The sequence below is a fragment of the Anser cygnoides genome, chromosome Z (assembly GCF_040182565.1).
Source record: "Anser cygnoides isolate HZ-2024a breed goose chromosome Z, Taihu_goose_T2T_genome, whole genome shotgun sequence".
In the NCBI taxonomy this organism is placed as follows: domain Eukaryota; kingdom Metazoa; phylum Chordata; class Aves; order Anseriformes; family Anatidae; genus Anser; species Anser cygnoides.
Genome location: NC_089912.1, coordinates 32,442,344 through 32,457,629, shown reverse-complemented (window position 1 = coordinate 32,457,629; position 15,286 = coordinate 32,442,344). Strand labels below are relative to the sequence as shown.

General features: G+C 41.8%; 1 protein-coding gene across 8 annotated transcripts in view; it reads left to right on the top strand.

The window, feature by feature from the left end:
• The window catches only part of NRG1 (neuregulin 1), a 474,737-nt gene that overhangs the window by 327,039 nt on the left and 132,412 nt on the right, over positions 1-15,286 (top strand). For 6 of the 8 annotated variants that reach the window (XM_066987722.1, XM_066987724.1, XM_066987721.1 and 3 more), the window contains 3 exons: positions 785-909; positions 8,688-8,738; positions 11,544-11,594. In XM_066987722.1, the coding sequence (XP_066843823.1) occupies positions 785-909; positions 8,688-8,738; positions 11,544-11,594 (227 nt within the window). The remainder of the gene's footprint in view (positions 1-784; positions 910-8,687; positions 8,739-11,543; positions 11,595-15,286) is intronic. The other 2 variants (XM_066987725.1, XM_066987726.1) reach the window with 2 other exon arrangements.

Sequence of the window (15,286 nt, the reverse complement as noted above, 5' to 3'; positions counted from 1 at the left end):
ACTTATTTTAAACAGAAACTAGGAACAGTAGTAATTTGTATATTTTCCCCAAGCCAGTCATTCTCTGCAGTCTAGGTAATGGGATTATTGATATCACATGAGTTGGGGACCCCTTGAATGACACCAGAACATGTTTCTACCCAATTAATGGGCAGGCAGGAGTTCTGCATTTTAAAATCTAATCTCAAAACCTTGGAGACTGATTAAATTACATCTCTGAGCCAGGAACAAAATGTAGCTTCATGCAAATTGTGCTCCTGCCCATAATTTTTTGTTAGTGCTGGAGAGTGATTTACTATTGGGGTTTCAGAGGTTGTTAAAGAGAGTGGTGTGTCCTAATCTCATGATTATTTAGTCAGATGTTGGAAACTACAGTACTTACCCAGAACTCTGCTACTGGCAATATGAACCTGTAGGAAAGGATAATCTATTTTAGTATTACACCCATCTCCATGGCATCTGAATAGCCAACAGTTCAGCTGAAGGAGGAAGGCTGTTTTTCAGAGATTTCCTTTAAGAACAAAGCTTCCTCGCAAGCAAAAAAAAAAAGGCATAAATAAGTATCTTTAATTAAGTTAATTACTATGCCTGTTTTCCAGCATCTTTGAGGATAGAGATTTTTTTACTCTCCTTCCTTCTTTCAAACCTGAATAGTGTTAATCTGTCAGAGTATAAGAATGGAAGACAAGACTCTGTTGAGAGAGAAAAAGAATGCGTTAGTTCATGCAGTGGCTGTTACTCTAATACAGGATGTTTACATGCTCTTTTTTTTTTTATTTCACAGGAAATACTCTGAGCTTCACATTTATAGAGCCACGTTGGCTGATGCTGGGGAATACGCATGCAGAGTGAGCAGCAAACTAGGGAATGACAGTACTAAAGCCAGTGTTATCATCACGGACACCAATGGTAAGGCTTGGCTCTTTATTTTACTATTGCATTCAGAAAGACTTTGTATTACAAGTCTTCTGCCATCAGGGCAAAAGGGACTGAAGGAAGGGGAAGATTTGCTAGTGCAAGTGGCAACACTGAAATCTGTTATCTGTGTTAAAAATTGAATCAAGCCAGACTTGGCTACTGCGTAGTTGATATGCTTGGCTTTCCTTACCTGGTCAAATGGATTGTCTCCTGTGGATCTCAGGGGAGAACACTTCTGTGAGACACTTTCCAACACCAAGTCTAAGGCACAGTCTAAATAGTCAAGACAAGACGACAATGAAAGAAAGGGAATATTATTTTAATTCTTGTGGTATGTATGAGTAGCAGAGGCACTATAGGGGGCTTTCACTTACTACAAAATGATTCTCAGTCTGACTTCTAAACTAGAATGCCACTCTTTGTCTTTAAGTAATATTTGCATAGTTCTAGTTGGCACAATTGTTCCTTTCACAGAGGTTGATAGTTTTATTTTTTCTTCATTTCTACCATAGTAAAGACAAAGGCATGAATGTATTCAAAAGTATATCATTCAAAGCCATGAATGTAATTCAGATACTATGTTTTAAAGTCATTTTGAGAGGAACAGAGATTCCTGTGAGTCAGGTAGCATTCAGACTTACCCAAATGATTTTAAATTATTATAGGTTGTTATTTTTGCAGAGCTCCTTTTCATTCCACTTATGGGAAGTTCCAAATGCTTCTGACAGAATTTAGTGAGTGTTTTCTTGTACAGAAATGTTTTAGCAGTACTGTTGCTTCTTGCGAATGTTTTGAAGGCTGTGGTTCAGCTGGAATCTTGTTCCTTAAGCATGACATTGTCTAATTCAGTTCTGATAATTCAAACTCCTGTATCTAGACAGTTGTGAAGTATCAAACAAACATGCTGTCATTAGCAAACAAAGCATACGTTCTGCGTGTACATGAGATGGTTTTGAAGATGTTGTTGCAATGGGAATTTACCATTGATGCTTTTTCTGTTCCGCATTGTGCCCTGAATCAGGATATAGGCATTTCAATGAATAGGAAAACAAATGTGAACCTTTGCCAGTGGGATTTCTCTTTGGCTATCTGCTGTTCTGTGGTCACACAGTGGTTGCTTTACTGTATTCACATCGTGTATTTGCTATTCTAATTTATCAACTGAAGAATCCCAAGTGCTAAGATTTCACATGAGCTGTCTGGTATTACAGTCTTGATCAGATGTCAGGAGACTCATATAAAAGATCAAGTGTTATTTACCAGAATGTTATTAGGAGCAAAAATGGGTAGGTGTTTCTGTGCAGCTTTGTAAATGCTCTTGGTTTCCATGAACACAAATCTTGATTGCTCACTAGCTGCTTACATGGAAAACTCCTGTACTGTTTCCAAGAAACTGGAGTTTCCAAAAATCAACTGTAGACACTGTGCCTAACTGGGGAAAAAAAAAAATGTTTGGGCATCCTCCATTGCTTCCTCATACAAAGAATGGTGACCTGGCTGGGGAACACACTTGGGACTTTATTCTTATGCTTTGTGACATGAATTTTTCAACTTCCTTTTGGGTTGTGCTAAACGACAGAAAAACACTCTTACTGCAGGGAGACAGGAGCTTGGTTTTGAACGAGGACATTTGCAGACAAACCCTTCAAAATGAATTTGTAACCGATATGTTAGAATTTGTCTAACCTTGTTGTTTAAACCTGTTTTTTAAAACATAGCTGTGCATGCAAACCCCCTTGATAACAGGTAAAAATCTAAAAATCCAATCTAAACCTGACAGCTGGCTCTTTTCTGTGAAGATCTGAACTGGAACATCTCAGTGATATTTGATAATCTAGAATCAGGCATGGCAGCATTCATTGGATGAATAAATCAATCATGCATATTTGGTTGCCACACATACATTTGAGCCCCCCCCCCCCGCTTACTGTTGCTTATAAATTACTAGTACAGTAGTTCCTATTTTTTTTTTCTAAGTATGGAATTTTCCACCTGGTCTTGATGAACAGCATGGGCAACATCTGGTGACTTAAGAGCAATGGATCCCTAAGGCCTCAGAGGGCAACATCTGCTTTACAAACTGGGGCAGACCCCCTGCATGGGTGACCTCCTCACCCCTTCTTCCCCTGCATTCCCTGACCTCTTCCCCTTGCTAGCTTAATGACAGATTTGGGATCCAAACTCCGTAATGAGCCCTGAAGGGTAGTCATTACTCAGGTCCCATATATATCTGTGTGGTCCTGCCCTATTCATAGGGGGGAAGGGGAGGGGGGAAGCATATTTAGCTCTTATTTGTTATTTTCTTACAATTGGCATTTGTAGAAGTTCTTCTGGTCCAGGATAGCCCAGGAGTTGCTGTAGAAAACTAGTGTGTGGACTTCTGAGAAGGCTGAACCTCTGCAGGGTATGCAGAGAAATTTTATCCTCCTATCTCCAACAGACAGAGTGACAGTGGGGTAAAGACCTGACTTTCTTGTGGTCATATTAAGCTGCTCAGCTACATGAACCCTAACTTTAATTAGCCACTTAGTATCCACCATGGGCACCTGTATGCTCACCTGGTCATGTTTATTATGTCCTGCTACCTACAACCTTGATCCACCTTTCCCTTTATGCTGTGTACTTTAAGAACAAGGGTGGACAAGGTAATGATATTTATGGACATCAAGTTATTTTTCTTTCCACTAAAAGATTATTGGTTTTCAGTATAAAAATCCTGGGTTTAATTCCCCAGAATTCTGTCAAAGTTTAACTATTTTGATTGAAATTTTCTTTGCTGGTGTATGCCACAAAAGAGAACTCTAGGGCCAGAACAAATGTCTATCTAACATGATGCCTTATCTCTAATATCAACTAGCAATGGATATTAAGTAAAAAACACACAGAGAACAAGACAGCTTTTGCACTAAGGTCCCACATCTGAAAATGACTGATTTTTACTTCCTGCTCCAAAGCATAGAAAAAAGAATATTTCTTAATGGAAACATTTTTTGTTTGTTTGTTTTTTGGGGGGTTGTTTGTTCATTTGTTAGTTTTAATGAGCAAACCATTTTATTTTTCCTTAATCCAGTGCTAGGAATTATAACTTTCTTTCTTAAACAATAATAGTCAATACAATAACTCCTGTCTTTTTTACTGCTACATTTATTATTATCATTGCTGTTACTTAAAACTGCCATCTTTTCTCTTGTGAAAATTTTCACTACATATGAACGCACATACTAATGCATATGCAGCATATGCACTGTTTACCTACATAGACTTTTTTTTTTAAATGTTTCTCCTTTTTACTGAAAGATACATTAAGCCTCATCTGTAGAGCCACATCTATAGATCAAAAATGCAGCAAATGTAAAAATACGTAAATAAATTCTGGAGGTTTTTTTGTTTGTTAGTTTGTTTTACCATTTTTAAGAGCAAGCAGTGGGAGTTATCGTTCTCTTTTAAATTTCTAATGAATATAACTTGGCCACAGGATATGAGCTGCATTCTTACTTTCCTTCACTCTTATTCATGTATACTCCCCTAAGAAGGATTATAATGGAGGTCATTTTAGAGCCATGAAGTTCTCCTGGAGTTGTGTAAATAGTGCACAGGTCTGGTTGTGTGGTAATAGCTGCTTTTTGCATCCTTTTGCATTTTGTCACTTTAGCCTGGCAAAGGATTCTGCAGTGGATTTTTTCACGGCCCTTCTCATGAATGTAAGGCCTTAGCTCAATAACAGGTACTGAGAGTATACTTCCTACCACAGCCAAAGCCAATTTTATGTTTGAAAACTTGCTCACAAAATGTCTTATTTAAACAACGAGTTAAGTGACCTTGTTTTCTAAAGTGTTGAGCATGCCACAGCTACAGCTGAATTGGGTGTCAGTCTTCTCCTTTAAAACCTATTGACCTAAATCTTTTGTCTCGCTAAGGAGATTTGCTGGGCCCACTGTGGCTCAGCATGCAGAAGGGTGGATTCCAGCAGAGGTGCTTCGGAAGCTAGCAGTCTTCAGTGTTTGCAGTTGTTGAGTCAAGGCAGGGCACTGTGTGAGCTCTCCTTGTGCACATCTTATGCAAAGTGAGTTGACACAGTTTGAGTCATCAGTAGGAGAGGCTAGGGCCACACTGCCTGAATTGAAGGGAACAAGAAGTGTTCGTGTGATAGGTACAGGTAACTCAGCTGTCGGCAGAGGTAAGCCATGGTAAATTCATTAACTACAAAGGCAGTGGCTTGCGTAAGCTTCTGGTTTTGCATCCTCAGGATTTGCAGTTGTACTAGTAGAGTTGTACTCTATTGTACTGTAATGATACTGCTCAGAGTTGCACAGTAACCCATAGAGATTCACCATTCATTAAAGTTTATTTTGTGACCATGCCCTTCCTCTTCTAAAGGTATCCAGTGGCTGATCTTCATGAAGATGGCAGAGAAATATATCATTAAAAACATCTTGCATCTAGTACCTATTAAGCATGTGGCCAACTACAAAATACCTTAAATGCAAGAAAAGTTCCTTCCTACTCATGCATTAATCCATCTGAGATTTGATGAAAGCAAGAGTGTTTTTCTTCTTTAACATAGATACAGGTGATCTGGGACCATAGTTTGTTTTTAACACAGTAGGCTGGCATAATGGGTTAGATTCTCAGTGGGTGTAAATCATCATTCCTGGATCAGTGTCAATGATTTGGGCCCCACAGTGAAAAATAAAATAAAATGTTGCCATTGCTCAGTTTGGCATAGGAATTTCCCTAAGAATAGCTTTGAAACTTCCTTGCAATTTGACAAATTTGAGTCCGTTGTTTCAGAAACTCAGTGCTCTTCTCATCTGATTTTGGGCAGTACTTTCTTGGGGGATCAAGAAAAAGGTAAAAAGCATAGTAGTTTTAAGAAACAAAATGCCAGTTTATCCATTGGACTTCTCCATGTCCTTGACCACACCTTCTACTCACCTATTACTTTATCTGCTGAAGAACAAACAAGAGGGTTCAGATACTCCTTTTTTCTCTACATGTATTTAGGTGGGTATCTAACTGAAAAAATCAATGCAAAATGCTTAAGTCTTAAATCGCTGCCAGAAAGTGAACAGCATGTATGACAAGAAATAACTTTGCAGCTCTCACTACCTGTGATGCTCATGGTGGTTGAATCCCCCTCACAGGTTGCTGTCCGGGACAGGGTCCTCAGAGAGACTTTCAAATCTAGAACCAGAAAACGTGAGATCAAAACTTCAATTTGCTGAAGGAGGCTTTTTGTGTTAGGTCTTTGGCATGCTAATGGGAGGAAAAAAAGTGCTGTGGGGGCGTACAGAGAGGGCTCTTTGCAACAGCAGCTCTGTGCCTATTAGATGTTTGGCAATCCCCGTAAAATAAATTAAATAAATAATGGTTCTTTCCTGATCAGGAAGACCTCTTGCCTCCCTCAGCAGATCTTGTTGCCCAGGCATGAAGATGTCCCCTGTCAGCAGCCCAGGTAAAGCTCCCTGACTGGGAGGATGGGTCAAGAGTCCAAGCTCAGCAAGGGTGCTGTGAATCCTTTGCATGTTTAGAGAACTCTTCTCCATCTTGCCAGAAGAGACAGCAGGAGATGGAGCTCGCCAGAGTGTAAAGGAAATGGGACTAAGAGACTTCAGGGACCTGTTGCCAAAAGTATCCCCAAACAAGGATTTCTTGTCCATCCTTAAACATATTTCCTTAAGAAATCCCCAGCACAAACATCTTTCAAGAACAGTTACCTTACCAAAACTAAATGCTTCCTAGAAGCTCCAGCAGACAGAATTGGATGGAGTGTTTGAGATTGCTACTCCTCATGGGGACACAAGCTGTGGTCTCCATATCTCAGTGGACCACAGCAGAAACTGCAAGTACTATGACTGAAAAATATTTCTGGCTTTTCTACCTCTGGCAAGTATTGAAGGCCCCCACAAGCAGCCTTATCTTGTTATCCACTGGTTTGTTGTGTGGATTTCAGATGGAGTAAAATGCCTCTTTTACAATTGTGGTATACTTTCCTCAATAAGCAATAGATGCAAATTTTGCATCTTTCAAATGTTAACATCCACTGGTAATGTTGTTAACATGAATATTACTAACAGGGTTTGGTAATACGTAACTTCGCCAAGTTTTCTAAATGTGCTTCTTGACACACTTCTGGTGTGGGAGGCTCCAACTGTATTTTCCACTGAAAGGGAAATTTCCCACCTGTGTTTGTAATGACACAGCTGATCCTGGGAAGGTGGCAATATGAAATGCTCCAAAAAGTTCAGCATGGGCACTAAATGGAACATGGTTTCTTTAACTGAGAAAGAAAAAGTTGCTCCAGTCGTGCCAGATGCTGAGCTGCTCAGCTGTCAGACCTGTTCTGTCTACTATTATGACTAAGAAAGGTTAATTGCTCAGACATCCTCAGTGCACAACAGCAAAAGGCCCTCATAGCCAGCAAATGGTCCTGAAAGTTGCCTGGCTGTGGGCCACAATGTTCCAAGACCAAGTGCAAAGGTTTTGACCTTAAAAATTTTACTTATGATACCAATTTCCATGCCACGCACCATTGGCTATCAGGCAAATGCTGCATAACATGTTCTCTCACATTAGTGAGGTGAAAAAGGACTGTATTGCCCAGACAAACAAGATATTTGCCAAAGAAAACTGGACCAAAAGGGAAAAAAAATTACAAAGTAGACGAGCTAACAAGATATAAATAAATACACAGGCTCATCACAAGTTTAATGACAGGGATCCTGAGGGGAAGACAGTTGGACCATGTTTTGTCTCTATTCAAGTTTGTGTGGACTCTGAAGAATATGAGCAGAGGGACACCTAATCCAGAATCAAAGAATACAAGAAGAACATTCCTAAACTGCCTTTTCCTAAGCCTCTTCTGAGGCTTTTTCTAACCTTGTTTTGTTCAGCCTACTAGGGGATTCAGGGTGTGCCTTAAGAATTCAAGGTGTTCGAGTTCCAGCCATAGATCTCAAGCTTGTGCAGCAGGATTGAGCTGCACAGCTCTGAGGTGGGAAACTGCTGTGAGAATCTTGAGAAAATTGAGATGCATACAACTGAAGAGTGATTTGTTCAAACCCAGGAAAGTTATCACGGTTGTGGCTTGCAAGGTCAGCAGTGCACAGACAGATGGATGGTGTCGTTAGCACAAGGTCACTTCGGTGCAAGAAGTCCATGGCAGTGTGTCAATAGCAATAACGTGTTTCAGTAGGACCAGGATGGAAGAGCAGCTTTCCTCCTCTCTTCAGCAAAGCAACTGATTTCCGTCACAAAGCCCCAGTAGTCATCCCATGGGTGGCTGGGTTTGCATGTGTGACTTCGAAGATTTCCCTGAAGTGGCAAGTGACATTATTGGATGTACTTAGCAGCAATTCAAGTGATATGAGCAGGAACACATCGTTGCAAAATTTAACTCTCTAGAAGCATAAGGAGTGAATACTCACACTGACGCCTTCCAGAAGCAGAGCCATCTGTGTGATTTCTCTGGTTGCCACTGATCAGTTATTCCCAGAGGAGAACGAGAGATTGAACAACTGGCTTTTTTGAGAAGTAACAGACTTTTTCTTCAGCCACAGCAGTACATGCCATCGTTTTTCATTTTTTCCCAAAAGGAAACTTTTGCAAGTTGGTGTCTGATTGCAGCCTCTGCCACTGAAGCAGAGTTTAAGCTTGCTTCTTTGAGCACCTTTTTCCTCTTTACCTTCTCCATTCTTGGCGCTGAATGCTAAGTTAGAGGACCACCTGACTCCACATTATAACTTCTTGTTGCCTCTTATGTTTTCCAGAGAGCACCAGCAAGATACCAGTCTCAACAGAAGGGACAAAAACTTCTTCACGTAAGTTCAATTAACAGAGTCTTTCTCTCTCCTTCTCTTTGTTTCTTCCTGAAACTGCTTCTGCAGCTCTGAGACTGCTTCCTCATAGCACACATCAAAATCGCCTGCATCCAGAGCCTCAGCACCTGCATATGACCTTGAATGCTGGAGCTGTTTCAGGGACTAAGAAATGAATGAAGAAGGGCTAAGCATACTCTTTGGTATCCTGGAGCTGTATTGAGGATGCTGATTTGGCCTGCGCTTGTCAGCCTGCAGCAGCCAGAATAAAAAGTATTTGAGCTGTTAGGACCTGTGTTTTCAAAAAGCACTTGTTGCTCCTGTTCCTGTAAATCCTAGCAGCTGCTTATAAACTTGAAGAGCATACGGACATGTTGATGTTTCTTCCAGAAAGTCTGTTGCCTAGACTGCTCTGTTCCTCAGGGCTCTAGATAGATTTCCTGACAGCTCTTTGGGGTCTGTGAAGGTAGGCAGGTAGCTCATTGCCCATAGTTTACCACTTTTGAAGCTGCCTTTAGCATAATAGGAGCCTTCTCCAGACAGTTTCCTTTCAGGCTGGTGGGATTTTGCTTCCAGCATCCAGCCTGCAGTTATATATTTCACACCTCCAGAGTTACTCCTGGAAATGAGAAGTCACTTTCCTCATTTTAACAGTTAGAGTTACTTTATACATGGTCACAATACCAGCAGTTGTTTCCATTGCTGAGCTTGGCCGAGGGAGATGTGGATAGCCATGTGTAAGCCGAGCATCCCAAGGATTTACAAGATGCACATATCCTGCTTGGCAAAGAGGCCAGGGTCCTGCTAGCTTTTTGAGAAAGCTATGTCTGGCAGAGACAGGTTTTAGTGTGAGTTGACAGTGTTTGTAAGCTAGATCAAGGAAAACAGTGTGATTGCCAGATTTTGCATTTAGCATGCCTGCAGCCTTTCCTTTGATGCATCTGCGTGTGTGGCGACCTACTTCTGAAATCTTGGCACCGCTGCCTGACAGAAGAGCCATTGGATGTGCCCATATTCTTTCATGTTCTCAGTAGGGCCTGTCACCCGTGCTTCACTGGATATGTATGAGACCACATAGCTAAGAGCAAGTGTCCAGTAACCATTGGAACCATTTTTGTTCAAAGAAGGTGACATGCTGGTCACTGACTCCAGTGGGCTCCCCTTGCCTTCTCGCTTCTGCAGCAGGAATATAGACCCTGCACTTTGCTCCCTTCTTTCCCATGAAATAATTTTCTTGTTCTTGAGTGGTCGGTTTCCCTGCCTGTATCCCTTCCAGTGCCTGCTGTTACATTGCTGCTCTCCTCTTATATTGCTATTGTGTCACTGAAGAGAAGGAGGCGGGCATGTTCAAAAGTCTGGCTTCATTCCTGATAAATTGCTGCACTTGCAGACACAATGCCAAGCAGTGCATCATGCTGTTGGCCTGAAGGAGAGCAGAAAGCAATAAGTTCAATGGCTGCTTGTTGAAATATTCTAATATGCATCTCCATGGAGCTCTGAAAAAGTCTTTGCCATGTGACTGGATCAGAGATCTGCTCAGTGCCAAACCCACCCAGGTGCCATTTTTCCCCCTGGGCCCAGACCAATTCAGCTTTCCATGCCACTAACAGTATTCACCTGCTGACCAAGAGTGTCTGGAGTTTAGGGCATCACTGACTTTCTCTAGGCTTTGCAAATGGAAATAAATGATGAGCGTGTTGCTTCTGTAATTGAAGATAGGCTGTTTGTAAGATGCTGATGTGTAAATTGTCAGGATCTAGGTCTCTTGAATACTTCATCTTTTCTGCTTCATGCGACATGTTGCTGAATATTTCACTAAAGAGCATGCAGAATGCCTGACCTGCTCCTTGCGATCCTCAGGCCGGTTGTTAACTGCCTTGACTTCATCCCTCTACGCGGTGGCACATCACATTGCTGCCTGAAGCTAATGGCTCTCTTGCAGACTCCTCCTTCCAGCTGACAGTACTCCTCAAGCGCACTTCTCAGCTCTTTATTCGTGCACGACACTATGTTCTGCTGGACTCAAGGCAGTGAAAGCCCATGCAGCCACCCAAACACCTGGCCCTGCCTTGCTGTCTGGTTCAGTTTCTTACTGCTCAGGAGGTTCAGCCCCAGTTTGAGGCTGTCATGCTTCTTCCATACACTTTTCTGAGTGCTGCCTTTGTGTGATTTCTCTTGAGAATGCTTCTCCTTTTTCCTTTCTTCGCAACCGCTTTGGGGCTGGTGCTATGTCCAGTTTTGGTCTGGAACATGTCCTGCTCGCCTTTCCAGCTACAGCTGCCTCCAGAGCTGGCAGCACACATGGACCCCGCTCTCTGTCAAGCCACAGAGGTCCTTAGCCATAGCTGTGGTAGCCCTGGAGTCCTGACTGCCCATTCAGAGTAATGATAGAAGAAGATAAGCAACTAGTGTTTCCTGGGTCAGCTTGTGGAGCTTCAAGACACGCTGCTTTCCATTTTCCTCCAACACTGTCACAAACAGCTGAAAACTTTGCTCTCTCTTTGCCAGTTTTCTCCTGGGTTTCCCTCCCAGGACTATGGAGCATTTTCTGCTGTAATTGATTGTTCACAGTGTGCCTAGGACATGCTGTACCGACTTTGAAGTTCTTTGCTTTCTGGACCTATTTAATTTTTTTCCTCTGCTTTGGAGGGTTTCTGATTACTGCAAAAAGGAAAAAAAAAAAAAAAAGAGAGAAAGAAATAAGAAAAAGAAAGCTCTTCTTGGGGAAGATGTTTGAGCTCCTCCAATATAACAGCGTAGTTGTGGCTTTATTCTTACAACTTTGTTGTTACCTTCTGTGTGTTGCAGAACCCATGCTTAGGATACGAGCTTCAACAGAAGGAACAAATACTTCCTCCTGTAAGTATATACAAGTTGTTTAAATTATTGCTGGCAAGCTCCTCCAACACATTTTATAATCCATAGCTCAGCAAACAATGTGCTTCTATCTAAAGCTACAGTAAGGGATTGGGAGTGACTGGGCAGGATTCCTGGACCTACAGATATATCTTCAAAGGGTTGTTATTTCTTATTATATGCATACATGTGAGTATAACTCTCAAAGTCACGTCCTTTTCAGATTGAGGGCTAACCACCTTCCTTTGGAAAGGTCTAAGTGCGTATTTGGGCAGGACAAAAGAGAAGGAAACTGCTCAAGTGTTTCCTACCTGGATTTCCCTTCCCCGCCTTCCCCAGGTGATGTGTGACTTCAAAAACCATCCCCTCTGCCTCCACCTCCACACACCTTGGCCCTAGGGTAACTGGAACATCCTTGAAGCCATCCATTCCCAGCTGGAGTGGATTTCCCTTCAACCCTGTGCCAGCTGGTGCATATTAGAGCTTTTCAGGGTACTTCCCCTGTACCAGGCTACCCTTGGGAACAGAATGAGGAAGGCAAGGGCATCTCCTTGTGCATCTTAGCTTAGCTGGGCCATAGGACTCTTGGGAAAGAGATGGAAGGTTGTTTCTCTGCTCATCTTGGCAGCACACTGGGAGCTTCCAAGTCATGAGTGATGAAGGTGACTCTTTTCTTCCTCTGTAGTGATGTTTCCCAGGGAAGCATGCTTTCCAGCCATTGTGCTATGCACTTTCACCCTTGAAAGCCATCAGGCCCATCAGGCAGAGCCTTTCATCTTTTATTTAGACCCAGACCCACCACCTGCTCAGCCTGGCTTTGTGCAGTCTAGGAGGACACTTCATACAATAAAAGTCAGTGGTGTTGCAGGAGGTAGGGTGTTACCTTCTTCTATGGCATTATGTATTGCTAGCTGCCAGAAATGTGATGTCAGGTAAAATAGACCAGTGTTGTCATTTTACCCTGATAGCTCCAGTGTTCCTATAAAATACAGTGTGTGCTCTATAGCAATCTATACAAAGATGCCCTTAACTTTCATCTCATAGCTACTGTAGCTGCAAAAGAGGAATGGTCAAAGCCAAGTCCCCTGACACAGCATTCTGAACATTTTTCATATTTTATATGAGACACAGAAGGGTTATTTTTTGTAGATTTTCTTCTCAGCTATTAGACCGATAGGTGTTTTAAGTGTGTCTTGAAGGAATTTTAGAAATCTGATAGGTTATTTAAAAAGATCAAAAAGATTTCTGCCAGCAAGGTGAGAACTGTAAATGCTTTTGGTCGCCTTTTTCCTCCAAAGTATAGCAGCAGGGAAGGCAGAAGTAAGTCCTGGATCAATTTCAAACAGTTATTTCTTTCTGTTTTGTTCTCAGTTGAATTTATGTAAATAGGGAGTAATAGCATCCAAGTCACTAAAATAAGTAATGGGGGAGAGAGAGCAGCATTGGACATTGCTGTCTATCTGGTGTAGCAAAAGTACTACAAAGCAGGAGGGAGCTGATGTTTATTGCTAACAGATGTGGATGTCTACTCACACTACAGAGCAATGAGGGAATTGAGTCCATGTACTCATTCAAAAGTTGCTTAGGGCTTTTCTTTTCTGAATTTCAGTGGGACATGTCCATTTCACACTTGTCACTGTCAATCTTGTAACAGCTACAGGAGATAAAATAAACTGTTTCCTTCCACTTCTCAGACAATAGCAGATGTTTCAGAGAACATGCCAGCACTGTCACTGTTGGCCAGACACTGGGAAGGACCCGAGAACAGCAGATTGATTAAGTAGGCTCTCTCCCCCGAGCTTTCACCAGTGAACAGGCATGTGTCAGGCTTTCCTTTTTGGGAGTTCCAGTGACAGATATGCAGAGCAAAAATTCTCAAAACATCCCATCTCTGCAGGACACTCCACAACTGACTTCCCAAAAATGAAGGTTGCTTTACCCTTTTATGTGCACATGTACTCCAAATGTTTTGAGAGTGTGAGTCTCCATGCCGAAGTAAAGGAGAAGAGGAAGACACACAACAGGCTGATGAGTGGTCAAGTAAATAATCCAAGGGTAGTGGAGAAAATTTGTGCTTTTGTGTCCTGTTTCATAATGTGAGACTTTGTGACACTGGCGATGATAACAATGCCCCTTAACAGGTAAAAATGCTTCCCAACTTCCTTCCACCCCACCCCCAGGATTGTTCGGTTTATTTTACACTGTGTAATATTGAAATCTAAGTCAAAACTTTCATTTTCCTTGACTGTGGAGTTCTCTGTTTGTTTTCCCTGCTTAATGAAGTGAACAAACCAACAATGATTAGAGCCCTGTGTGCTCTCACTACCAAGGACTGTGGAGGTCATTCTTAAGCACATCAGAACAATTTGAGGATGGAAGACATTTTTATCCCCTTGCTTTCAGGGCTGCAAAGCTCTGAAACAAGTCTCTTATGATCGCATAATTTTCTTTTGCTCTGGAAAAAGTAAATCTGATACTTCACCCTAGTGCCTTGGTTTTATAGGCTAATTCAACTGTATTCAAGACTAGAGAAGAAAAACGTGGAGGTCTTTTTGGTCTTCTGGGTCTTGTTTTTAAAGGAATTTTGGTCTTTTACTAACAAGCAAAAATAGCATACATATGGCAGTCCTGTTATTTAGAAAAGTGGTCCCAAAAGCTGCATTCTTGTTTGTAAACTTGAACATACCTGGAAAGAAATGTAAAAGCAGTGAGTCTTCCAGGGTTAAAATCATCAGCACAGCACACAGCCTCCTGATGGGGGTATTCTGCTGATGGAGGTATGCTACAGGAATATATCAAGGGAGTGGGGGGGAAGAGAAGAGGCTGGCTGCAGGGTGTCTATGATGGTCGCATCCGCTGTTGGTATGGGAATGATCTACAGCATGGTACAGGTGTATAGACCATCATGACAAAACCCCTTAGCGTACAGTTTCTAAGATCAATAACAGTTTAGAAACCCATGCTTGGAGGGTTAAAATGACTATAAAGGAGTGTATTTCTGGCTAGCCATCAGGAAGAGAAGTATTTGCTTAGTTGCATCTTGCAGCATTACCTCCATGCCCTTGTTTGTGCTGCCCCAATAAGGGCTGCTTCCCATAATGTCTGTGGAGACACATCCTCGGGAAGAGACAGGGCACCCTGTGTAGTGCCTGCTCCAGAATGGATTGTCTTACTCTGGCATTCTCAATTCAGATTGCCCGCTTGTGCCAAATGGTGAGCCAACAACTGTAAAGATGGATCTGCTTGGAGTATATTCTTTGTTTTGTGACATATGATATGGTGCCCTTCTGGGGGACGTGAGTATTAATGGAAAATGGGAGGTAGGCTTTTTCAGAAGAGTACAGAGAAAGTTTCTTTAGATGACCAAATGTTGGTCATCTGTCCCATAGGTTAATTTAACCTTATTTTCACTCAAACTTTCATGCTTGCTTTTTAAACCTATGCAGAAATTTACATATATATATATATATATATATATAAACTGAAGAAGAAATATGTCAGTTAGGACTGCTCATCTCTTCTCTCTGGAATTAATAATTTGCAAGCTCCAGGCCTGGCATAGTAAGATACCTTCTTAGCATTTCATGTTCTCATAGTACAATAGCAAATTCCAACCTGCATATTAAATGGAAAGCAGATACAGCACACAGCACGTAGCCTTTTTGCCTGTCACATTTTATCGTGTAAAATATTGA